The sequence below is a fragment of the Canis lupus genome, chromosome 26 (assembly GCF_048164855.1).
Source record: "Canis lupus baileyi chromosome 26, mCanLup2.hap1, whole genome shotgun sequence".
In the NCBI taxonomy this organism is placed as follows: Eukaryota; Metazoa; Chordata; class Mammalia; order Carnivora; family Canidae; genus Canis; species Canis lupus.
In genome coordinates this window covers 24972412-24995800 of record NC_132863.1, presented here as the reverse complement: position 1 = coordinate 24995800, position 23389 = coordinate 24972412, and the positions used below count along the sequence as shown (strand labels likewise).

General features: G+C 47.1%; 2 protein-coding genes, 1 non-coding gene and 1 pseudogene across 6 annotated transcripts in view; 2 read left to right on the top strand and 2 right to left on the bottom strand.

The window, feature by feature from the left end:
- ZNF341 (zinc finger protein 341) overlaps positions 1-1765 on the bottom strand; it is a 46999-nt gene extending 45234 nt beyond the window's left edge. For both annotated transcript variants that reach the window (XM_072800627.1, XM_072800629.1), the window contains exon 1: positions 1632-1765. In XM_072800627.1, the coding sequence (XP_072656728.1) occupies positions 1632-1662 (31 nt within the window). In that variant the 5' untranslated portion in view covers positions 1663-1765. The remainder of the gene's footprint in view (positions 1-1631) is intronic.
- Positions 1549-5760, top strand: LOC140618340 (mitochondrial import inner membrane translocase subunit Tim8 A pseudogene; annotated as a pseudogene).
- A 3970-nt stretch (positions 5761-9730) lies between these two features.
- Positions 9731-22675, top strand: PXMP4 (peroxisomal membrane protein 4). 3 transcript variants are annotated; one of them, XM_072800624.1, is made up of 4 exons: positions 9731-9932; positions 12373-12435; positions 16028-16226; positions 20897-22675. In XM_072800624.1, the coding sequence occupies exons 1-4, from the start codon at positions 9820-9822 to the stop codon at positions 21158-21160; spliced, it is 639 nt and encodes a 212-aa protein (XP_072656725.1). In that variant the 5' UTR covers positions 9731-9819; the 3' UTR covers positions 21161-22675. The 3 variants fall into 3 exon arrangements, with proteins under 3 accessions (XP_072656725.1, XP_072656727.1, XP_072656726.1); XM_072800626.1 differs by lacking the exon at positions 16028-16226 and having other exon boundaries at positions 9735-9932; XM_072800625.1 differs by lacking the exon at positions 12373-12435 and having other exon boundaries at positions 9738-9932.
- LOC140618895 (U6 spliceosomal RNA) lies at positions 16495-16601 on the bottom strand. Its single transcript, XR_012018893.1, has one exon. It is a non-coding gene; the product is annotated as a U6 spliceosomal RNA (small nuclear RNA).
- Positions 22676-23389: the final 714 nt, after the last annotated feature.

Here is a 23389-nt window from a genome sequence, read left to right as displayed (position 1 = left end):
TGCCTCTCTCTCTCTCTCTCTGTTCATCTCTCATGAATAAATAAATAAAATATTTTTTTTTAAACTGATTTTTCTTTTAATTTCCTCATTATTCAATATATGAACACATTCTTGTAGTAAATATTCAAACATGGAGGACGTCCGTGGGACCTAAAGAGAAAGTAGGCCTCACCCTACTCTGTTGGTCTCCCAGAGGAAACCATTGACCCTGGCCCTCCACATCCCTCACCCATATCAGCGCTAAATGCCAGCTAAGGCAATCTTCTTTTACGGTGTACCTTTTCTATAATTTTGATAGTTACTTGTTCTATAGCTTCTATATGCCTCCCTCCCCACCCACTACCCTCAACCTCTGACTGTGTGGCAGGAATTGGGTCCAGTTCAGTGAGTATTCCTGAGACTGAAATTCTCCAGATGGGAGGAGGGTTAACCCCCATTTTATGGTGAGAGCCCTGATCCTCCAAGAAGTAAAGGGACATGGCTGAGATCTCCCAGGGGACTCAAGGTCTCAGTTACATACTACTAGTCCGGCCAACTCTCAGTCTGCACCCTAATTATGTGTATACTGATCTTGTCACACCCCTCTAGGTACATTCTCAGGTCTGTATCTCCCCTGGGACACAGTCCTGAGGTCACTAAGGCTCCTCCTCACCCACCCAGGTCCAGCAAGTGCATAGGGAGGCCTTCAGTGCTTGCTGTCTCCAAAGCCTGCAGTTCCCTGTGCCTGAGGTGCACTTCCATGCTAGGAACCCCCAGAGCACAGGACAATCAGTTGGTGCCCGGTGTTTATAGGTTTTGGTCTGAGGGCGCTGTGTCCCGGCCAGGCACACGGTGGACACCCATCGTTTCTTGGTCTGAGTGTATAAAGCTCTGCACCCCAGCAAGGTGCACAAAGTAGGCGCCTAGTGTTTGTTGGTTTGGGTCTGTGAGCAGAGTCCTGGCCTTGCACACCCGTAGCCCTATCCTTTCCTGGGCTGACGTTGAGAGGCTACCTCAAGGCATGAGGCACAGCTGGCGTGCTCCAGGCAAGCTCTTCGGGGTCAGGATGCCGAGTTAGGCTGCCTCGGCCGCCAAGCCCCTCCCGCCCCCGCACCACTGTCCCCGCGGGCTCCGCGCCGGCCGCTTCCACGGGGCGACCTCCCTCGCGACGCTCTCCCAGGCCCCTGCAGCTCGGCCTCCCCGGCTGTTCCCTCCAGGAAACCCCTCCCGCGCCGGCCCGCAGGCCCTCTGGGCTGACGCTGTTCCTGTCCAAGGCCACCCTCCCCGGCCCCGGCCGCGCCTCCCCGGCTGTTCTGCCCCGGTGCTCCCCCCACGGGGCCTTCTCTCCCCGCTGTTCCCGTCCCGCTACCCCCCCCGCCGGGCCTCGGCTCTCGCCGCTGTTCTGGACCGATGCCCCCGCCCCCCGCCAAAGAGCCTCATCTCCGCCGCTGTTCCGGTCCCGGCCCCCCCCACCCGCCGAGCCTCGGCTCCCGCGGCTGTTCCCGCCCGTGCCGCTCCCGCCCCGCGGCTGTTCCGGCCCTGGCGCCCTCCGCCCCGCGGCCGCCACGCGCCCTGGGCCCGGCGCTGCGAGGACGCGGCGGGAGGGGGCGCAACGCGGAACAGCCGCCTCCCCGGGCCCCGCCGCCGCTCACCCTCCAGGGCCTCGAAAATCGTCTGCGCCATCTTGGAGCTGCCGCCGTCTCGGGAGCTGATGCGGGGCTACGTGAGCATTGTGGGAACCGCGGTGGGGTCAGGGCCGCCAGGGGGCGCTCGGGAGCTGCCGCCGAGCCCCCCCCTCGTCCTGGAAATTCAGCCGTGGCTCCCCTGGCCCCGCCTGGGTAACCCGGGCACCGGGATGTGGACCCCCATCCCTGTCTCACTTGAACCCCCAGTTCCGCACACTGCCCCCATCCCAGCCGCACACGGAGGGCCTCCCAATTGGGTTTGGGACCCCTCATACTATCTGGGCTTGCCACCCCGCCCCTGCACGTGAGACCCCCAGTTCTGCAACATGGAGCTTATTTCCACAGGGCATGGTATCCCCCGCCTAACCCGGACCACCCAACTCTGTCACGAGGACCTCCACGTAACCAAGACCTTTGCCTTAGCTGTACACGACTGATTTTCACCCCTTATCACACACTTACAGCCCGCAACCACAGTGAACCCCGTCTCTACCTATAGGGAGCCACCTGTCTCCTGAAGTGCCTCCCAGCTCAGCCTGGTCTTACTCCCCCATCATCTCAGAGATTCACCCATGGCTGTGGCTTAACCCCCCATTTCCACCTTCTGGGGACCTCCATCCTTGCCTCGTGGGATTGCCCATTCTGTCAGTTAAACCCCAGTACCCACCTCAGCAACCTCCAGCACAGCCTTATAGAGAGCCTATCCAGGTCTCCCAGGGATTTCTCCCCCACTCCAGTCCTCATTGGGACACCCCCTCCCCCATCCCATGCCAGTCTCTATCTCTTCCTAGTTCATGCTCCATTAACCACTACTTGAGGGTCTCCTACGCACCAAGTCCTATAATAGCTCCAGGGCCCAGTGCTCCTTTCCCCTGGAGTCAGGGATGGGGGAAGCAGACAGACATTCAATCCTGAAAATTATTTAATTACAAGGTGTGACGCTGGTTCCAAAGAAGTACACTTGGACCACAAGGAAGAGTCGAGGAGTGTGTGGAGGGGAGAGGCAACCAGAGAGGTACCATCAATCATGATCTCCTATGAATGTAGCCAGATCCAACAATTGGACTACCGTGAATTTGACTCTAAATGTTCTCATTGTTTTTTCTTAAATGCCTCTTTTAGTGTCATCCAAAGTAATAGCCATAAAAATCAGAATTTTCATTTTCTCATATTCACTAAATAAATATAATTCCTAAGAGTAAAAAATATTTGTTCAAAGGTCCTTTTCCCTTGAGGAACACTACCAGCCATTGTTCCTGATAAATTGCCTCACAGATCTTCCACCTACATACCCCCTCAAGGCCTATTGCTACTGGTGAACTCCCCATCTTGCTCCAAATACCACCCCTGTTTCCCCCAATACTATACACTTTCCCCCTTCCTATTCGCCCTTGCTATGACACAGAAAACCCTGAGCAAATGTCTCTCATTGAAGAACCTACTCTTTTCCTAGATTGTATGCCTCACCACCTTTCCTGGGAATTTTGGAGACCCAGGGCCCTCCTCAAGCTCTAAATCCCCCCTTTCTGTTGCCTCTCTGACAGGAGTGAGGCCATTGTTCCTTCCTCCGTGCATTTCCTTCAACATCCCCATTGATGCAGTGACCTCAGATTCTCATCCTCTCTCCCCTTCAAGAGCTTCTCAATATATAACTGTTCTTTTTAAAAATTATTCAAGTAGTAATACATTCACACTCACCTAATTAGAATTGACGCTTGAACAACACGGGGTTGGGGTGCCAACCCTGCACACAGTTGAAAGTCCTGTGTAGGGATCCCTGGGTGGCGCAGCGGTTCAGCGCCTGCCTTTGGCCCAGGGCGCGATCCTGGAGACCCGGGATCGAATTCCACGTCGGGCTCCCGGTGCATGGAGCCTGCTTCTCCCTCTGCCTGTGTCTCTGCCTCTCTCTCTCTCTCTCTCTGACTATCATAAATAAATAAAAATTTTAAAAAAAAATCTTTAAAAAAAAAAAGAAAATCCTGTGTATAACTTTTGACTCCCCCATAATGTAGCTACTAATGGCCTACTGTGACCAATAGCATAAAGTCAGTTAACAAATATTTGGTGTATTATATGTGTTATATACTGTATTCTTATAATAAAGCTAGAAAAAAGAAAATGCTATTAAGAAAATCATAAGGGGGATCCCTGGGTAGTGCAGCTGTTTAGCGCCTGCCTTTGGCTCAGGGCGTGATCCTGGAGACCCGGGATCGAGTCCCACGTCGGGCTCCCGGTGCATGGAGCCTGCTTCTCCCTCTGCCTGTGTCTCTTTCTCTGTGTGTGACCATCATTAAAAAAAAAAAAAAAAATCATAAGGAAGGGGGCATCTGGCTGGCTTAGACGGTAGAACATGTGACTCAATCTTGGAGTTGGGGGATCCCTGGGTGGCTCAGCGGTTTAGCACCTGCCTTTGGCCCAGGGCGTGCTCCTAGAGTCCCGGGATCGAGTCCCACGATGGGCTCCCTGCATGGAGCCTGCTTCTCCCTCTGCCTGTATCTCTCTGTGTCTCTCTCTCTTCTCTCTCTCTCTCTCTCTCTCTGTCTCTCATTAATAAATAAAATCTTAAAAAAAAATACTCGGAGTTGTGAGTTTGAGCACCACATGGGGTGTAGATTACCTAAAATCTTTTTTAAAAGGCCAGGCGTGCCTGGGTGGCTTAGTAGGTTAAGCTTCTGACTCTTGGTTTCTGTTCAGGTCACGGTCTCAGGGTTGTGAGATCAAGCCTCGAGTCAGGCTCAGCACTCAGTGGGCAGTCTGCTTAGGATTCTCTCTCTCCTTCCCTTTCTGTCCTTTCCCCTACTTGGTGTTTGCTCTCTCTCTCTCCCTCTCTAAAATAAATAAGGTAAATCTTAAAAAAAAAAAAAAAGAAAGAAAAAAATCAGAAGAGAAAATACATTTATAGCACTATAGAATAAAATATTCACCTGCACAGCTCAAACCCATTATTCAAGGGTTAACTGTAATTTAAAATATTTATTAAAGGGGTGCCTGAGTGGCTCAAGTTGATTAAGCCTCTGCCTTTGTCTCAAGTCATGATCTCAGGGTCCTGGGATGGAGTCCCACATCAGGCTTCCTGCTCAGCAGGGAGCCTACTTCTTCTCCCCATGCCCCTTTCCATGCTCATTTTCTCTCTCAAATAAATAAATAAAATCTTAGAAATAGGTTGTGGTTCCGGTTCCGTCGCGGAGACACGTGAAGGTCGGTGAGTTGGAGCACAGTTCGTCTAGGCACGTGTGGCGGTGCTGGGATGGATTCCTCCTCATCTTCATTCGTGGCGGGTTTGGGCTCGGTGGATCCACAGCTGCAGCATTTCATCGAGGTGGAGACTCAAAAGCAACGCTTCCAGCAACTGGTGCACCAGATGACGGAACTTTGTTGGGAGAAGTGCATGGACAAGCCTGGGCCAAAGTTGGACAGTCGGGCTGAGGCCTGTTTTGTGAACTGCGTTGAGCGCTTCATTGATACAAGCCAATTCATCTTGAATCGACTGGAACAGACCCAGAAATCCAAGCCAGCTTTCTCAGAAAGCATTTCTGACTGATCTCAGCATTACCTCTTTGGAAAAGGAAGCTAATTCAAGAAATGAAGAACGGTCGATGGGATAGTTGAAGAAAAGGCTATGGGGGGATTGGCTCCCACCTTTGTCACTCTTGGGACATCCTGTCATCTGAGAATGAACAAAGACCAATTCTGTGGGGGGGGGGGGTTTGAGGGTCATATATGTATTTAGTTGTGTTTTTTTAATGCTAATCTTGTGAAAACAATTGACAGATGAATGGGAAAACTACTAGATGCATATTACTGTATATGAGACTATGCTTTCTCAAAGTCCCATAAACTGCCCTCTATAATTTTGATAGTAGAACTGCTTTCTCTAATTTGATAGTGGGACCACATAAAGTAAAATCTGTCATTTGTGTGGATTTATTTCAGATTTCTGGGGAGATTGATACATCTTTGTGTCTCTCAGAAAGGGTAGCAGGTGGAGAAAAGTAATTTGGTACTTAACTATAGGCCTCCTTATCTAGTGTTTGACTATCAGTGCTGGAAAGAAATCTATGGGATGTTAATACAATACACTCAACTTTCTAGATTATCTCCTTCCCTTATGCTGTGATTTACTTTAATGTATAAGGTATCTCAAGGTAGTACAGGTAGCCTGTACTAGAGTGTCTAGAGGTCTTTAGATATAAAGGAATCTAGCCAGTGAGCATATTTCTCAGTACTAACCTGCCACAAGGAAGAAGCTTACTTACCCTGTATATCAGGGTCCAAAAAATTCAAAGATGTGCCTAAATAGGTTATAAAGATTTAGGCCAGTCAAAGGCTAACAGCAGTTTCAGGTAGAGGTGCATGCCTAATGTTAACCTAGTATAGATTCCACTTACTGCGTTCTTTTGATCACTGAAATAAAAGCTTATAAAAAATTCAAAAAAAATCTTATAAATATAAAATAAATAAAATATTTATTATATACATTTTGTGTTAGACATTGTTCTAGATACTGGGGTCATAGCCATGAACATAAAGACAAAAATCCTTGCTTTCATGGAGTCATAGTCCTGCAGGAAAGATGGACTGACTATACACAAGAAAAAAATAGAGAAATATTCTGTGACTGTAATTTTTCCCCCCTCTGGAGGAAAGGAAGCTACTTTAGACAGGGTGGTCAGGGAAGGCCTCTCTGAGGAGGTGGACTTGAGAAGTGAGATGGAGTCACAAAAAAAAAAAAAAAAGAAAGAAAGAGATGGAGTCACATGGAGAAAAGGAAACCACGCAGAGCTTATTAGCTGTATCATATTGGGCAAGTAAAAACACCCTGAGGTCTCAATGAAAGAAGGCCAAAGACTATAAAGGAGCAACTGAGGATGATAAGTGAGGTATGGGTACAGGAAGATGAGGATGGAGAGGCAGACAAGGCCAGTCGGGGGGGCTGAGGTTTAGTCCTGAGGGTGATGGGAGGCACTGGACAGTAAAAGATTCCTCTAACACTAGTCTTGGCAGTTTTCCATATATTTTCATATATCCAGGTATATATGCACATAGTTGATTTTTTATTTTTTTTTTATTTTTTTTATTTTTTTATTTTTTTTTTCATAGTTGATTTTTTAAAAGATTTTATTTATCTATTAGAGTAAGCAAGCACAAAAGTAGGCCGAGTGGTAGGCAGAAGGAGAGGGAGAAGCAGGCTCCCCACAGAGCAAAGAGCCCAATGCTAGGCTTGATCCCAGGACCCTGGGATCATGACCCAAGCAGAAAGCAGACGCCCAACCAACTGAGCCATCCACATGCCCGAATGCACATAGTTGATTTTTATCTTTCCTTCAGGCCTTTGCAAATTCTGTTTTCTTACCAAAATGCTGTTCTTTCACCCTCTTTGGAACAACACAAACTTGCCTTTGTGCTTCCTCTAAAAAGCTTTCCCTGATTTGCCTGGATGGGATCCCTCTCTCCCTTGCTATTCCTGTTTCTCACAGTACCTGGTACTACTGCTATCATGTGATACTTTTCTTGGAAATTCCCCTTTCCTTCACATCCTCCCACCATAGGAGCTCTCTGGGCAGGGAAGCTGCTTCATCCATTCTGCTTGAAACTCAGAGCCAGACATAGAGTAACCTGGGAAATGCTTGTTAATTGACTCCTTGACTGATGAAACAACTGAATGAGCTTTCAGGGATGTGGAACCTATCTTAAGCAGGCTCCCCATTCAGGCAAACCCCTGCTCTGAACTTTCTGCTCCTCACCTCTATCTCTTCCTCCACCCAAACTTATCAGTCCTAGGTCCTATTTCCTTAGGGGTAGTTGGTTGGCACTGAACTGAATCAAATCACAGCTTAGAGACTCCTGGTATAAGAAATATGGCAATTCTAGGTATGGAGCCAAGCAGGGAGGAGGGAAAGTTTGGGAAGCTTCCAGTGTTTGGAAGTTCTAGTGTTCCAGAGGGAAAGTGGAAAACTTCCCCTCTACAATGAGTGCTTCAGCCACCCCAGAAAAGTTAACTTCTCCATGGGGATGGGAGAAATCATGAGCAGCTTAAACTAGTTGCCCAGCTGCAAGGGAAAGGAAGTGAGGACACACATTGCAATGCTGGGTCCTGACATCTTGTTCATTGGTATTGGTAGGAGACAGCAAAACATGATGGTTGCTATGGCCTGAATTGTGTCCCCCCCGCTCCCTCCCGAATTCATATGTTGACATTCTAACCCCTAGTACCTCAGAATGTGACTGTATTTGGAGATTGGGCCTTTAAAGAAGTATTTAAGATTAAATGAAGTTATATAGGTGAGTCCTAATCCAGTATGACTGGTGTCCTTATATAAAAAGGAAATTTGGACACAGGTATGTACGGAGGGAAGAAACATGTGAAGATAAGAAGAAGACAGCCACCTACAAATGTTTCAGTGTTTTTAAAAATATTTTATTTATTTATTCATGAGAGACAGAAAGAGAGAGAGAGAGAGGCAGAGACATAGGCAGAGGGAGAAGCAGGCTCCATGCAGGGAGCCCAATGTGAGACTTGATCCCGGATCCCAGGATCACAGCCTGAGCCAAAGGCAGACGTTCAACCGCTCTGCCACCCAGGCATCCCTGTTTCAGTGTTTTTGGAGGATTTTTTATTTTATTGTTTAAAAATATCTTTATTTATTCATGAAAGACACACAGAGACAGGCAGATACACAGGCAGAGAGAGAAGCAGGCTCCATGCAGGAAGCCGGATGCAGAACCTGATCCCAGGACTCCAGGATCACGCCCTGGGCCAAAGGCAGCCACTCAACCACTGAGCCACCCAGGCATCTCCAAGGAGAATATTTTTTATATTTTATGTAACATTGCCACTATTTTCAAAGGAAAGATTAACTGAATAAACTAGTTCACTATTACCAAAAAGAATTGAAAGAAAGAAAGAAAGAAAGAAAGAAAGAAAGAAAGAAAGAAAGAAAGAAAGAATCCAGTTTCAGTGATAAAATAGACCAAGTATAATCCTTCACTGACCTCTGACACCATCTTCTGACACTGACCCAGGCAATAATACAATGGATAAATACCACATGGCCCAAGTACTAGGGGATACCCTCTCAAGCCAGACCGCCCGCTCAACGTGTAGCAATTATCCAATGACAACTGCACATAGTGACACACATAAATTCCACCCACCAGTACTCTGGAGGATGTCAACCCCAAACTGTATTGCTTCAACAAGTATATGTTGGACACCGACCATGTGCTAAGTGCTGGGGTTACAGCAGAAAACAAGACAGACAAGGTTTCTGCGGTCATGGAATTTACAGCCTGATAGGGACGATGGACAATGGACCTGTAACAAACCATTTCAAAGAGTGAAAAGTTATATGAAGAAAATAAAAGAGAGGGCAGTGCTTCTTTAGATGGGACATCTAGGAAGCCCTCTCTGAAGAGGTAGCATTTGATCTGAAACCTGAAGATGGAGAAGGAGCCCACCATGGGAGTCAGGCATACCGGTCAGGGAAACAGGTGCAGAGGCGCTGAGACAGGAGCCTTCTCGGCCTGCTCAAGGAATGGCAAGGAGGACAATTTAGCTGGAGAGGAGTGAATGAGGGGGCGAGTAACAGGATATGAGGCTGGAGAAGGAAGGAGAGGCCAGGTTATAGTCCCTCTTGTGGACTGTGGCAAGGGGTTTGGATTTGAAGAATAAATGGAAGCCCTTGAGGTGTCATTTGATTTATGACTTAATGAGAAGTTTGCTATGATCACGGTTACCCAACCAGAATTGTCTTGTGTTGATGAGTCCTGGCTCCTCTCGGGGTCACTCCCCTAATTCTAGGGAGGGCAGCTCCTCTTTCAAGAAACCCCCTTCCGAGCAGCTGGAAACAGGCTACGGTCGGCCCAGCGGCAGGTGCGGGATTCCGACCTCCCTCGGGCGAGTGGGGCGGCGCCCACTGTGATTGGTTACCAGCGTTCCCACCCTTCCCATCATCAGACCGCTCTTCGGGAAAGTGCGAGCCTCCGGTGCCCCGCGTGAGCCGTCTGATAGGCTCTCCCGCGAGAGTGACAGCAGACGCAGCCTGTGAGCGCCGAGACGCCGCTGCTCGGCCCGGGGCTGCGGGCTGCGCCGCCGGAACCCGGGCTGTCAGTGCGGCTGGTGCTGCTCGCCTGCACCCCTCGCGCCTCCCGAGCTATGGCCGTCCCGCCGCAGCTGCCGGCTCTGCTCCATGCAGTCAATGCGCTGTTGCGCAAGCGCCGGTACCACGCCGCGCTGGCCATGCTTAAGGGCTTCCGGAACGGGGCAGTGTGAGTGGGGCCGTGGGGCTGCGCGGGGGCGGTGGGCTGGGTCCGGCTAGGGTCCGAGCAGCGGACCCTGGGCCCGTCGCCACGCTGTGTGTTCTTGAGCAGCCCTAGCGTGTCTCCAGGCCTCGGAGCCCACCATCTGCACAGTGGGCGCTGGGGATTTGGGGTGCCGTGCGCCTTCCCGGGTGGGGCAGTTTCGGGTCCTCCATGCTTTGCAACCTGGCCCACTTGCCTTGACCACCTCCCAGGCCAGCCCTTTCATCCCCGTTCGGGCCTACCTTCCCCACCACCCTGCTTTGTGATCTTGGGTGTGTCTGGCTTCAACGGCCCCTTTTGCACAAGGAGAAGTGGCCACTGGCATCTAGCAGGCCAGCGGCGCCTCCGTCTCTGCTCTCACCATTAAGCTGCTTGTGGGCTCCCATCCCGTTTCTCACTCCTCATCTGTATGGCTCTAGCTCTAAGCCCCCCATCCGGCCAGGGGAACTCCTGGGGCATAAGCTTGAGGAGTGACAATGACTAAAAGAAGCTACAGATGTTTGTGGGGAAAATTGATTCCACCCTGGCTATCAGATCTGCTGGAAAAGAGGTCATGGGGTCATTTCACGTGGTTGGGAACTGGAGGGAAGTCCCCCTCCTTTAAAACTCATGCATAACCGCTATCTTTCATTGAGAGCCTACTGTGCTAACAGGGGATGCACAGTAAACAAACCGAACAAAGATGTGTCTTCTTGGAGTTGACTTGCTAGTCGCACTGTGGCATGGTGGTGAGAGTGCCTCTGGACTGCCTCTCTTCAAACCTTGGGGCCACCTATCTGTGCGCTGTTTTTTGTTTTTGTTTTTTTAAGATTTTATTTATTTGACAGAAAATACACAAGCAGGGGGGAAGGCAGAGGGAGAAGCAGGCCCCCAAGGGAGCAGGAAACCTGATTGGGGGCTGGATCCCAGGACTCCGGAGTCACGACCTGAGCCAAAGGCAGGTGCTTAACCAGCAGAGCCACCCAGGTGCTCTTATTTAGAGAGAAGGCATGCACCAGGTGGGGAGGGGCAGAGAGAGAGGGCCAGAGAATCTCAAGCCGACTCTCCTCTGAGTGTGCTGAGTCTGGGGCTCAATCTCACCACCCTGAGGTCATACTGAGCCAAAATCAAGAGTTGGACATTCAACTTATGGAGCCACCCAGGCGCCCCTCAATTATTTTAATTTTAAAAGCAGTGCTTAACCGTTACAGATCATTTTGGAAATATGGAAAAGTTTTAAAAGGACAATTGTAAATTCCCATATTCCTATAGCTCAGGGAACATGGCTAACAATATTGTGGTATATTTCCTTCCAGTCTTTTTTAAAATCCATTTTTTAAAAGATTTTATTCATTCATGAGAGATAGCGAGAGGCAGAGACAAAGGCAGAGGGAGAAGCAGGCTCCATGCAGGGAGCCCGATCTGGGACTCGATCCTGGGACTCCAGGATCACACCCTGAGCCGAAGGCAAGTGCTCAACACCTAGCCACTCAGGCGTCCCTTTAAATCCATTTTTACAAAGCTGAGGTCCTCCTGTGTATAATAGTTGGAAAGAAATACATTTTGAACAAGTAGAAGGAAGTACAATGTTACTCAGCAACTGCTTTAGGAACTTTGTTAATTTTAAGATTGACCAAGCGAAAGATAGAACTTTCCAGAAATGATCCAGAGTGTAAAATGCTGCAGAGAAGCTTGGAGCTCTGTGGCAATGAAAATATTGCCTTCACCTCGTCTGGTGGGTAAGGAGCCTCCATAGAGGTGCCAGCTGAGGACTTGGTGGCTACGTGAGGAGTAAGAAGGAGCAGTCTGGGCGGAGGGAACAGCCTGCCCAGAGGCAGGGGAGAACTGGCAGGTCAGAGGAGCTCCAGGAAGGCCATGGGGCTTGAACAGAAGAGAGGTGTGAGAGGTAGGAGAAGCAAGCAGGAGCCAAATCTTGCAGCACTTTCAAGGCTGTGGGAGGAGACTGGATTTTATTTTGAGTACTGGAAAAGTATAGGCAGCTTTTAAGTTGGGATGTGATATGATTTAAGTTTTAAAAAGATGAGTCTGACTCTACTGGGAAAGTCAGGGTGGAACTGAGGGAGCAACTCCAGTTGGGTGGGGACAGTGGAGGCCTTTGACACACATTGTCGCCTTTCATTTAAATTATAACCAGCCCTCTAGCTGGACGTCCTCTTTTGCTGTTAGGCAGACTGAGGCTCAGAGAAGTTAAATAGCAAGCCTGAGCCCCGCCCCCCCCCCCCCCCCCCCCGACCGGAATGTGTCAGAGCTGGGATTTGAACCCAGATCTAACATGAAAGCCAGCATTATCTCCCCTTCCAGGGTAACATTAGGATTAGGGCTAGAGCAGGGGACAAGGAGTCAGAGAGCCCAGAAAGAGAATGTGAGGCAGTGATGCTGTAGTAACTGTTTCCTTTCGTTTCTACAGCTATGGAGCCAAAATCCGGGCCCCTCACGCGCTGGTCATGACCTTTCTCTTCCGGAGTGGCAGGTACCCACCCCCTCTGCACACCTCTCAGACCGGGGGAGAGTCCGGTTAGCCCTCAGCAGCAGCATACCTGCAAGTAGCTTCCTAGCTAGGTCTAGCCTGTCCACCTGACACCACCATCTATCTCCTTAAGTATGACCCTGATTCTCTTATTCATGCTCAAAAACCACCCTGGCTCCCACTGTACCCCAAAGAAGCCTAGCTTCATTCCTTAAGAGGCTCTCTGCGACTAGTCGTATTGAATCACTCTATTGTACACCTGAAACTAATATAATAGTGTATGTTAACTATGCTGGAATTAAAAACTAAAAAAAAAAAAAAAAAAAGACAACCATAAGGCCCTCTGCTGCCTGGCCTCCGCTGTAACCCACACTATTCCCTTGCACACTGGAGCACCCCTGGCACCTGGGACTTGCTGCCATGCCACATGGGGTTCCACCTCCACACATTGCAGATGCAGTAACCCCCTCCAGGCGTACTCTTTCCTCTTCTACCCCACCTTTATTTCCTTCCTGGCAACCCACACCAGTTATGTGAGGATCGCTTCCTTGGGAAAACTGTTCGTGACCTACCTCGCTCACCCAGACTTCTTGGTCTTCCTCCATCCCTCATAACGTTGTCCTCACGGCACTTCTCGGAAACTACTCTGTCCTGGTTTGTAATGTATAGAACCTCACCTGGAGCTTGTAAGGAACACACATGGATAGCCCATCAGCCAAATCCAGCCTGCAAGATTGTCTCTCTCTCTCTTTTTTTTCTTTTTTTAAGGATTGCTCTTTTTTTTTTTTTTTAAGGTTATATTTATTTATTTGAGAGAGAGAGTGAGTGTGAGCAGGGGGAGGGGCCTAGGGAGAGGGAGAGGCAGACTCCTGAGTGAGCTGGGAGCCCTACACAAGGCTCAATCCCAGGAGCCCAAGATCATGACCTGAGCTGAAGTCAGATGCTTAATCAACCGAGCTGCCCAGGTGCCCCAGGATTGTTTTTTTTTTTGTTTTTTTTTTAAAGTAATCTCTACACCCAACATGGGGCTGGAATTCGGCCCTGCTTTTGTATTTTTGCTTTTATTGACTCATTGATTTTCTTTTTAAAGATTTTATTTATTTATTCATAAGAGACACAAAGAGAGGCAGAGACATAGGCAGAGGGAGAAGCAGGCTTCCTGCAAGGTGTCTGATGCAGGACTCGATCCTAGAACCCCGGGATTTTGACCTGAGCCAAAGGCATACACCACTCAACCACTTGAGCCACCTAGGTGCCCCCGATTCATTGATTTTTGTTTTTTTACCCTCCATTTTTTTTTGTTAAGATTTTATTTATTTATTCATGAGAGACAGAGAGAGGCAGAGACACAGGCAGAGGGAGAAGCAGGCTCCATGCAGGAAGCCCAATGCAGGACTCGATCCCGGGACTCCAGGATCACGCCCTTAGCCAAAGGCAGACACTCAACCACTGAACCACCCAGGCATCCCTACCCTCCATTTTCTTAAAATTGAACTCATTCATTCAAATGGTAAATATTTATTGAACATCTGCTATGTACCAGACACTGTTTTAGGTACTAAGGATAGAACAGTGAACAAAACAGGCAATGATCAAGGTGAGCAATGCTGGTTCCTCAGGCATTGGTGGTGGCAGTTAGGTGAGAAGTGATCAGATTCTAGAAAAAAAAAAAGATTCTAGAAACACTTTTTTTTTTTTTTTTAAGATTTTATTTATTTATTCATGAGAGGTACAGAGAGAGAGAGAGAGAGGCAGGCTCCGTGCAGGGAGCCCAACGCAGGATCACGACCCGGGCTGAAAGCAGGTGCTAAACCACTGAGCCACCCAGGGATCCCCTAAGATTTTTTTTAAAAGGATTTTTAGGGTAGCCCAGGTGGCTCAGCGGTTTAGTGCTGCCTTCAGCCCAGGGCATGATCCTGGAGACCTGGGATCGAGTCCTGGATCGGGCTCCCTGCATGGAGCCTGCTTCTCCCTCTGCTGGCCTGTCTGTCTTTCTCTCTATTCTCTGTGTCTCTCATGAATAAATACATAAAAATCTTTAAAAAAATAAAAATAAAAAAGATTTGCAGAGAGCACGATGTGGGACTCAATCTTTGGACCCCGAGATCATGCCCTGAGCCAAAGGCAGACGCTCAACTGCTGAGCCACCCAGGTGTCCCTTAAGATTTTTTTTTATTATTATTCATTTATTTGACAGAGAGCAGGAGCAGGAGGAGGGGCAGAGGGAGAAGGAGGCTCCTCACTGAGGAGGGAGCCCAACGCTGAGCTGGATTCCAGGATGCAGTAACTTGAGATCATGGGAGCCTGACCTGAGACAAAGGCTGATATTTAACCAATTGAGCCACCCAGGTGCCCTCTAGAAACATTTTGAAGGCAAGATTAGCACCAATACTTAATAACTGGGAAATCCAGTTTTCTTTCATTAGAACTGGCAACAGTAGAGGCATGTGGCTGGGTCAGTCAGTACAGCATGTGACTCTTGATCTTGGGGTTTTGAGTTTGAGCCCCAGGTTGGGCATAATGTTTATTTAAAAAAAAAAAAAGAGATTAAGAAAAAAAAGAAAACTGGCAACACTGGGCACATGTTCCTCTGAGGCAAGAACCATCTGACTCTTGGCTGTCTCCAGTCACCTGGCAGACTTCCACATAGACCCACCTCAAGGTTCTCATCTAGCCTTGAAAGCACTTGGTTGCATCATCCTTGAATGACCTCCCAGAGTACACGTTGCCCTTCCCCTGTGTTCTCCTCACTACCCCCTAGTGACTTAATTATAAAGGATAAATAGAATCCTTTCCCAATTTAAAAAGTGCACTTTTCTCAGGATAAAGACAAAACAGCATGGCCCCACTTTCCCCGCATTCTCTGCTTAGGCTTGATGGTTTCTCTCTGTCCCCTTACTCCCCACTCTCTGTCTCTCCTCTGGACCTTTGCACTTGCTGATCCCTCTGCCTGGTATGCAGTCCCTTTCCCCCTCTCGACCTCATTGACTCCTCATCCTTCAGATCCCAGGATCATCTCTGGTCAAGGTCCAAGTTTGACCCTTGCTCTGTGATTTTTTTTTTTTCTCTGTGATTATTTATGTTTTTCTCTCCCATTAGATCACATACCCTATGAAGGCAGCAAGTATTTTTCCTCAGAATCATACCCCCAGTTCCAGTACATAGTAGGCTCTCCCTTACTCCTTCATTCATGTCTTCACCTGCTCATGCCAAAAGAGAAAACCCATTTACTGAGCACCGACTATGTGCCAGGCCCTGTTCTGGGCCCTGGGGATCAACAAGGTATAGACACCACTCTCTGGTAGCTTAGGGGAGTGGGAAGGGATTAAGCATATTAATGTCAGCTGGTATAAGAGCTGTGAAGGAAAAGTAGGAAAAAGGGACAGAATGGTCAGGGAAGCCCTCTCTGAGGAAATGGCATGGAATCGAGGCCTAAATCTGGTTGGGGAGAAGCCCTGAGGACATGGAGGCTAGAGGCCTGGGGTGGGTGAGTCCCGGCCTGAGCTCCTTGCTGGTTCAGGTTTGCATGCCCAATGGGTGAATGCCCCTGGAACAGTTGGGTCTGTGCTCATGGGGGCCCCCTGTGTTTGTGCAGCTTCCAGGACAAGCTGTGGGCCATCCTGCAAGCCACGTACACTCACTCCCGGAACCTGGCCTGCTTTGTGTTCACCTATAAGGGGCTCTGCGCCCTGCAGTCCCGTGTGCAGGGCGACACCTACCAGGTGCACTCGTTCCTGGCTGCCTTCATCGGGAGCCTGCTGGTGTTTGGAGATAACAATAACATCAACAGCCAGGTAAAGACTCTTCCCCAGGATAGGGCTCAGGGCTTGGGGGGCTGGGTGGGGAGGCACATGGTCCAGGTATAAAATTTGGGTGAAGGTCAAAGAAGATGAGCTTTTTCCTCCCTTCCATATCTGAGGGTCTTTGATCCAGCAGTCCCTGTGTGACCTTGGGAAGGTCACTTTCTCTCTGTTTCACCATCTGTAAACCAAACAGCTTGTTGAAATTCATGGTTCCCCAAGTCAATATATGTGGTGTTCTCTGGAGCAAAGATTTTTTTTTTTAAATATGGAATTCTTCATGAATTTCTGTGTCATCCTTGCTCAAGAGCCATACTAATCTTCTCTGTATCATTGTAATTTTAGTCTACATGCTGCTGAAGTGAGCACTGGAGCAAAGATTAAAAAACAAAGACACACACACAAAAAATAAAAAAAATAAAAATAAAAAAAAAACCAAAGACACTGTGCAGTGAAATAAGAAAAAAAATGGTTCTGGGGGCACTTGGGTGGCTGGCTCAGTCAGTAGAGCATATGACTCTTGATCTCAGAGTCATGAGTTCAAGTCCCACGTTAGGCATAAAGCTTACTTAAAAAAAAAAAAGATGACTCTGGAGTAACATTTTCATAAAACAAAACTTATTGCACTCCGAGGATGATCTCTTTTTCTGTATCCTGACATTTTTCTGGGTTAAAATCCCTTTTTTTGGTGAAATGAAACACTTGTTTTAAAGTCTTTCTTGGGTGACATGAAAAGTTGGCAGCCCCTCTCTTTGCCTCCCTCAAATTTAGAAATACTTTCAAATTCTAAGAATCATGTTTCATTTTCACGTTTAAAAAAATGCAGACTGGGACGCCGGGGTGGCTCAGCAGTTTAGCGCCTGCCTTCAGCCCAGGGCATGATCCTGGAGACCCGGGACCGAGTCCCACATCGGGCTCCCTGCATGGAGCCTGCTTCTCCCTCTGCCTGGGTCTCTGCCTCTGTGTGTGTGTGTGTGTCTCTCATGAATAAATAAATAAAATCTTAAAAAAAAAAAAAAAAAAAAGCAGACTAAGCACCCCCTGTGTGCCTGGCACGCTTCTAGTGCTTGGGGGTAGGTCACAATAAAATTAGAAGGTATATTGAAAAGATCGTTACCATCCCCCTCCAATTGTCAAGCCACTGTCCAGGAACACTTTAACTGTGTCTTGTGTGGCGCTTCAGAAATTGTCTGTGCTTGTGTCTGTACATGCCAGGAGTTTTCTACCAATGAGATCACACTATCTTTTTCTTCACAGAATAATGTGTCTGTGAGACCCTTCTTTCAGTCTGTCCTTCTTTTTAACATGAGCAGAGCTCTCTGTTGGGTGGGTGGACCAGTCTTGATATCCCCAGTCTCTAGGTGGACACTATCTAGGGGCTCTCTAGCCTTTTGCCAGGACACACACACTAGCCTACATCTTCATTCAGACATCTCCTTACGCGTGTCAATACATCTGAAATTTACTTACCACAGAACTGTGGGATAGGATAGATAGGAGAATTTGTATTTTGAGTTTCCCGAGGTTTGCTTTTTTGTTAAAAATGTCACTGGTTGGAGTGGCACCTGGGTGGCTCAGTCGGTTGAGCATCTGCCTTCAGCTCAGTTTGTGATCCCAGGATCTTGGGATCAAGCCCCACATTGGGCTCCTTGCTCAGCCGGGAGTCTGCTTCTCTCTCTCCCACTGCCTGCCACTCTGCCTACTTATGCTTTTTCTCTCTGTCAAAATAAATAAATAAATAAATAAATAAATAAATAAATAAATAAATAAATAAATAAATAAATAAATAAAAATCTTTAAAAAAAAAAAAAAAAAAGGAAAGAGAAAGGAAGAAAGCTAGCAAGCAAGTGAGCCCTGGGCTAAGAACTTCCAAGGGCTAGGAATCCTGGTCATACCATCTCCCTCTCTCTTCCTTTCTTTCCCTGACCCCTGGCAACAACTACTCTGACCTCCATTTCTAAAATTTTATCATTTCAAAAATGTTATATAAGTAGAGTCATTACAGTGTGTAACCTTTGGGAACTGGCTTCTTGCACACAGCATAATTCCCTGGAGATTCATCCAAGTTGTGTGTGTGTATCCATAGATCATTCCAGGGCAGAGATGCACCACTCTTTGTTAAAACATTCACTTACTGAAGGACAACTGGGTTGTTTCCAGCTTTTGGCTATTAGAAATACAGCTAAGAAGATTCTTGTACAAGTTTTAGGGTGACCATAGGTTTTCGTTACTCTGAAATAAATGCCCAAGGGTGCAATTGCTGGGTCATATGATACATGCATGTTTAATTTTGTTTAAGATTTTTATTTTTACATAATCTCTATACCCGATGTGAGGCTCAAACTCAGAACTCTGAGATCAAGAGTTGCACATTCTACCTACTGAGCCAGCCAGGCACCCTCCGTGCATGTTTTTTTTTTTTAAGATTTTACTTATTTATTCATGAGAGACACAGGAAGAGGGAGAAGCAGGCTTCCTGCAAGGAGCCGGATGTGGGGCTCGATCCTGGACCCTAGGATCATGCCCTGAGCCAAAGGCAAATGCTCAACCACTGAGCCACCCAGGCATCCCTGCATGTTTAATTCATTCATTCATTCATTCATTCATTCATTCATGATAGACAGAGAGAGAGAGAGGCAGAGACACAGGCAGAGGGAGAAGCAGGCTCCATGCCAGGAGCCCGACGCGGGACTTGATCCCGGGACTCCAGGATTGTGCCCTGGGCCAAAGGCAGGCACTAAACCGCTGAGCCACCCAGGGATCCCCCTGCATGTTTAATTTTTTAAGAAACTGCCAATGTATTTTACAGAGTGACTGTACTATTTTACATTTCCATCAGGAATATACAAATGATCCATTTCCTCCACATCCTAACCAGCATTTGGTTTATCACATTTTTTTTAGCCATTTTGATAGGTGTGTAGTGCTTCTCATTGTGGTTTTAATTTGCATTTCCCTAATGGCTAAACATTAGGGAACATCTTTACATGTGCTTATTTTCCATCTGTGGAACCAGTTCAAACATCTGTTTGCATCTTTTGCTCATTTTCTAATTGGATTTTTTCTTTTTTTACCATTGAGTTTTGAGAGTTTTTTTTTTTAAATATATTCCAGATACTAGTTTTTGTCAGATATGTGTTTGTAAATATTTTCTCCCAGCTGCAGCTTTTCTTTTTAGCCTTTTCATATGGGCTTTCACAACCAAACAATTTTAAATTTTGATGAGATCCAATTTATCAATTTTATTTATTTTTATTTTATTTTTTTTAAGATTATTTATTCATGATAGACATAGAGAGAGAGAGAGAGGCATAGACACAGACAGAGGGAGAAGCAGACTCCATGCAGGTAGCCCGACGTGGGACTCGATCCAAGTTCTCCAGGATTGGGCCCTGGGCCAAAGGCAGGCGCTAAACCGCTGGGCCACCCAGAGATCCCCAATTTGTCAATTAAAAATTTTTTTTTGTGGATCGTGGTTTTTGGTGTCCGGTTACCTTTCAGTTTTTTTGTTTTGTTTTGTTTTGCTTTTTGTTTTTGTTTTTTTTAAATTTTATTTATTTATTCATGAGAGACACAGAGAGAGGCAGAGACACAGGCAGAGGAAGAAGCAGGCTCCATGCGAGGAATCCGATGGGGGACTCGATCTCAAGACCCCAGGATCACGACCTGAGCCAAAGGCAGATGCTCAACCACTGAGCCACTAGGTGCCCCTACCTTTTTGAACCATGTAAATATATTCATTTTCTAAACATTTTAATGAACAAGAATGATAATTATAGAAATAAATAGCAACATTATAAAATATCTACTACAGGGTGCCTGGGTGGCTCAGTTGGTTGAGCATCTGACTCTTGATTTTGCCTCAGGTCACAATCTCAGGGTCTTGAGATTGAGCCTTGGCGTCACACTCTGCGCTGGGCATGGAGCCTGCTTAAGATTCTCTCCTTCTCTCTTTGCCTCTCCACTCCCCCTTCTCTCTCTCTCTCTCTCTCTCTCTCTCTTTCCCTCTCTCTCTCCTTCAAATGAATAAATTAAAAAAATCTTTAAAATACCTACTACTGGGGATCCCTGGGTGGCGCAGCGGTTTGGCGCCTGCCTTTGGCCCAGGGCGCGATCCTGGAGACCCGGGATCGAATCCCACATCGGGCTCCCGGTGCATGGAGCCTGCTTCTCCCTCTGCCTGTGTCTCTGCGCCTCTCTCTCTCTGTGACTATCATAAATAAATAAAAATTAAAAAAAAATAAAAATAAAAAAATAAAATACCTACTACCTACCACTTCAAATCTTCTTGCATACTAGCTTTGAAAAACACTGATCTAGGAGTTCCTGGCTGGCTTAGTTGGAAGAACATGAGACTCTTAAGCTTGGAGCCATGGGTTTGAGCTCTACATTGGGTCTAAAGATTACTAAAATAAATAAATAAACTAAAAAGAAAGAGAAAGAAAGAAAGAGGGAGGGAGGGAGGAAGGAAGAAAGAAAAAGAAAAGAAAAGAAGAAAAGAAAAGAAAAGAAAAGAAAAGAAAAGAAAAGAAAAGAAAAGAAAAGAAAAGAAAGACAAGACACTGACCCAGTGTGCAGTAGATGCTCCAGTACCTCCAGGGGTTGGGCAGAAGGTTCCCAGTGGCTGTGCCCTCCCATAATCCTCTGTCATTCCCTCCCTGCAGATCAACATGTACCTGCTCTCACGAGTCCTGTTTGCTCTATGCCGCCTGGGCGTGGAGAAGGGCTACATTCCTGAACCCAGGTGGGACCTATTCCGTCTGTTCACCGCAGTCGTGTGGGGGCTGGTGCTGTGGCTCTTTGAGTACCATCGGCCCACTCTGCAGCCCTCACTGCAGTCCTCCATGACATACCTGTACCAGGATAGCAATGTATGGCATGACATCTCAGATTTCCTCCTCTACAACAAGAGCCTCCCCTCAAAATAACATGGCCCTAAGGTGCTGATGGGGGCTTCTTCACTCGAGATTGGCTCCATCGGTGAATCATCCCAAAGGATCCTTCCTTCTCAAGATCATGATTCTTGGACTCCAACTTATATTGTCCCAGGGTTCCATTTGCCGAAGCAAAAGCACTGATTTCCACATCCCATTAGGTACTCTTGAATGGTGAATAGGGCTATGGAGCCTTGGACGTCATTCTAGCTGTGTTGCTGGCTACTGTGAGACCAGGGAAAACCACCCCCTCTGGGTGTCAGGGGTCATCGAGCTCAGAGGAGGGCCCTGAAGTCTCTTTCTGGTGGGTACGGTCTTCGACCATTCTATGGAACAGGGCTCCTTGCTTGTGGGCAGAAGGTTGCAAATATGTTTTTAGAAAATATTAAACTCCTCGGCTCAGGTGGTATTCTATTAGAGACACTCTAGGATTCCACTGTCTAATGGAACATATCATGATCCATATATGTAATCGTAATTTTCCTTAGTAGCCACGTGAAAAAAAAGCAGAAAGAAGCAGGTGAGATTAATCTTATATATTTTAACCCAGGATTTCTAAAATATTATTTTAACATATAAAAATTAATATAAAAATTAGAGATATTTTATATCCTTTGTTCTTGTACTGAGTCTTCAGAATCAGGCATGTGGTATATACTTAGAGTGTGTCTCAATTGAAACCAGCCATATCTCAAGTGCTCTGTAGCCATGTGTGGCTAGTGGCTACCATATTGGATAACACAGATATGGAACACGTTCATCCTGGCAGAAAATTCTAGTGGACAGTGCAGATATAGAGCTAGGGGGATATGAGTTTGAATCCTCACTCCACTACTGTGTGACCTTGGGGAAGATTTTTAACCTCTCAGAGCCTTAGTTTCGTGTAAAATGAGGATAATCCTAATACACATCCAGGGTCCACATTGGACTTGTATAATTATAAGAGCTGCTACTACTAATTATTTCAATTTAGTGAGCTCCTACTTCCCCCCCAGGTGCTTTGCAGATATTATTTTCAACCCATACAATGACCTTGCAGTTACGTATTTTGATCCTCATTTTACAGATGTGGACACTGAGGGTCAGAGGCGGGAAGTAACTTGCCCAAGATAATACAACCATTATGATAGCCAAATCAGGGTTTAAACCCAGAGCTGTCTGGGTTCAAAACCCCCCCTTTTTTTTTTCCAGTGCCTTATGTTAAATTTAGAAACCTAAGCTATGCTATGCAAATATTAGCTAGTTATAGGATGGGTTTCAGAGGAGGCTGCAAACTCAGATGCCCAGAGGGGTCTGGCAAGGTGCATAAATGAAAATGCTGTGCAGGGGATCCCTGGGTGGCTCAGTGGTTTAGCGCCTGCCTTCCACCCAGGGCATGATCCTGAGGTCCCGGGATTGAGTCCCGCATTGGGCTCCTTGCATGGAGCCTGCTTCCCTCTCTGCTGTTCTCTCTCTCTGTGTCTATCATGAATAGATAAATAAAATCTTAAAAAAAAAAAAAAAAGAAAATGCAGTGCATTAGGAAGTGATGGCAGCATGGGGAACTGGAGACTCACGTCCAGTCTGATTTTTAAGATCACTGCGCCGGACAAATCAAACAGGTCTCCAGGAAGATTTGCTCCATGGCCCACCAATTTGGTCTAGTAGGAATACTTCAGTCTCTTTTTAGAAAGTACTAGTAGAAATGTTCACATGAGTCACTGGTGCTCTTATTAAAGTGTAGATTCTGACTTAGTGAGTTTGGAGTGGGGCCAGAGATTCTGTGTTTCTCACAGGCTGTTGGTGCTGCCGGTTTGAGCTATACCTGGAGTAACAAGGTAGTAGGGAATGATATGCAGCCGACTGTCATCCTGTTACAAATGAGGAAACTGAGTCACAGACCTGTTAGGTCATCACAATGGGATTATGTCTGATTCTAACAGCAGTGTTCTCAGCCATTATGTTGTGCTGCACGCTTGGAGAATCCCAAGGTCCTGGGGAGGAAGAAGGTGGCCATCAGCAAGCAGATGCTGGAGGTGCTCCACCCAATCCCCTCTAGCTTACTGCTTTGCTGCACACCAGCCAACTTTTCCAACTGCCACTACTATATCTTTCTGCCTGAGGGCTCTCGCTTGCCACTGGCACCTGCTCTGGCACCCACAGCAGGTCTGGAGGATTAACACATCCGATAACTCTGAGGTGCGTGCTCCACACTGACTCTCAGAGTTCCCCAGCAGGGCTGAA

What these genes read in the sequence shown, in the direction of transcription:
- PXMP4 (XM_072800624.1), top strand. Translation starts at nt 9,820, where the DNA reads ATGGCCGTCCCGCCGCAGCTGCCGGCTCTGCTCCATGCAGTCAATGCG. An exon ending in GGCTTCCGGAACGGGGCAGT is followed by an intron (nt 9,933 to 12,372) that starts GTGAGTGGGGCC and finishes TCGTTTCTACAG; the next exon opens with CTATGGAGCCAAAATCCGGG. An exon ending in TTTCTCTTCCGGAGTGGCAG is followed by an intron (nt 12,436 to 16,027) that starts GTACCCACCCCC and finishes GTGTTTGTGCAG; the next exon opens with CTTCCAGGACAAGCTGTGGG.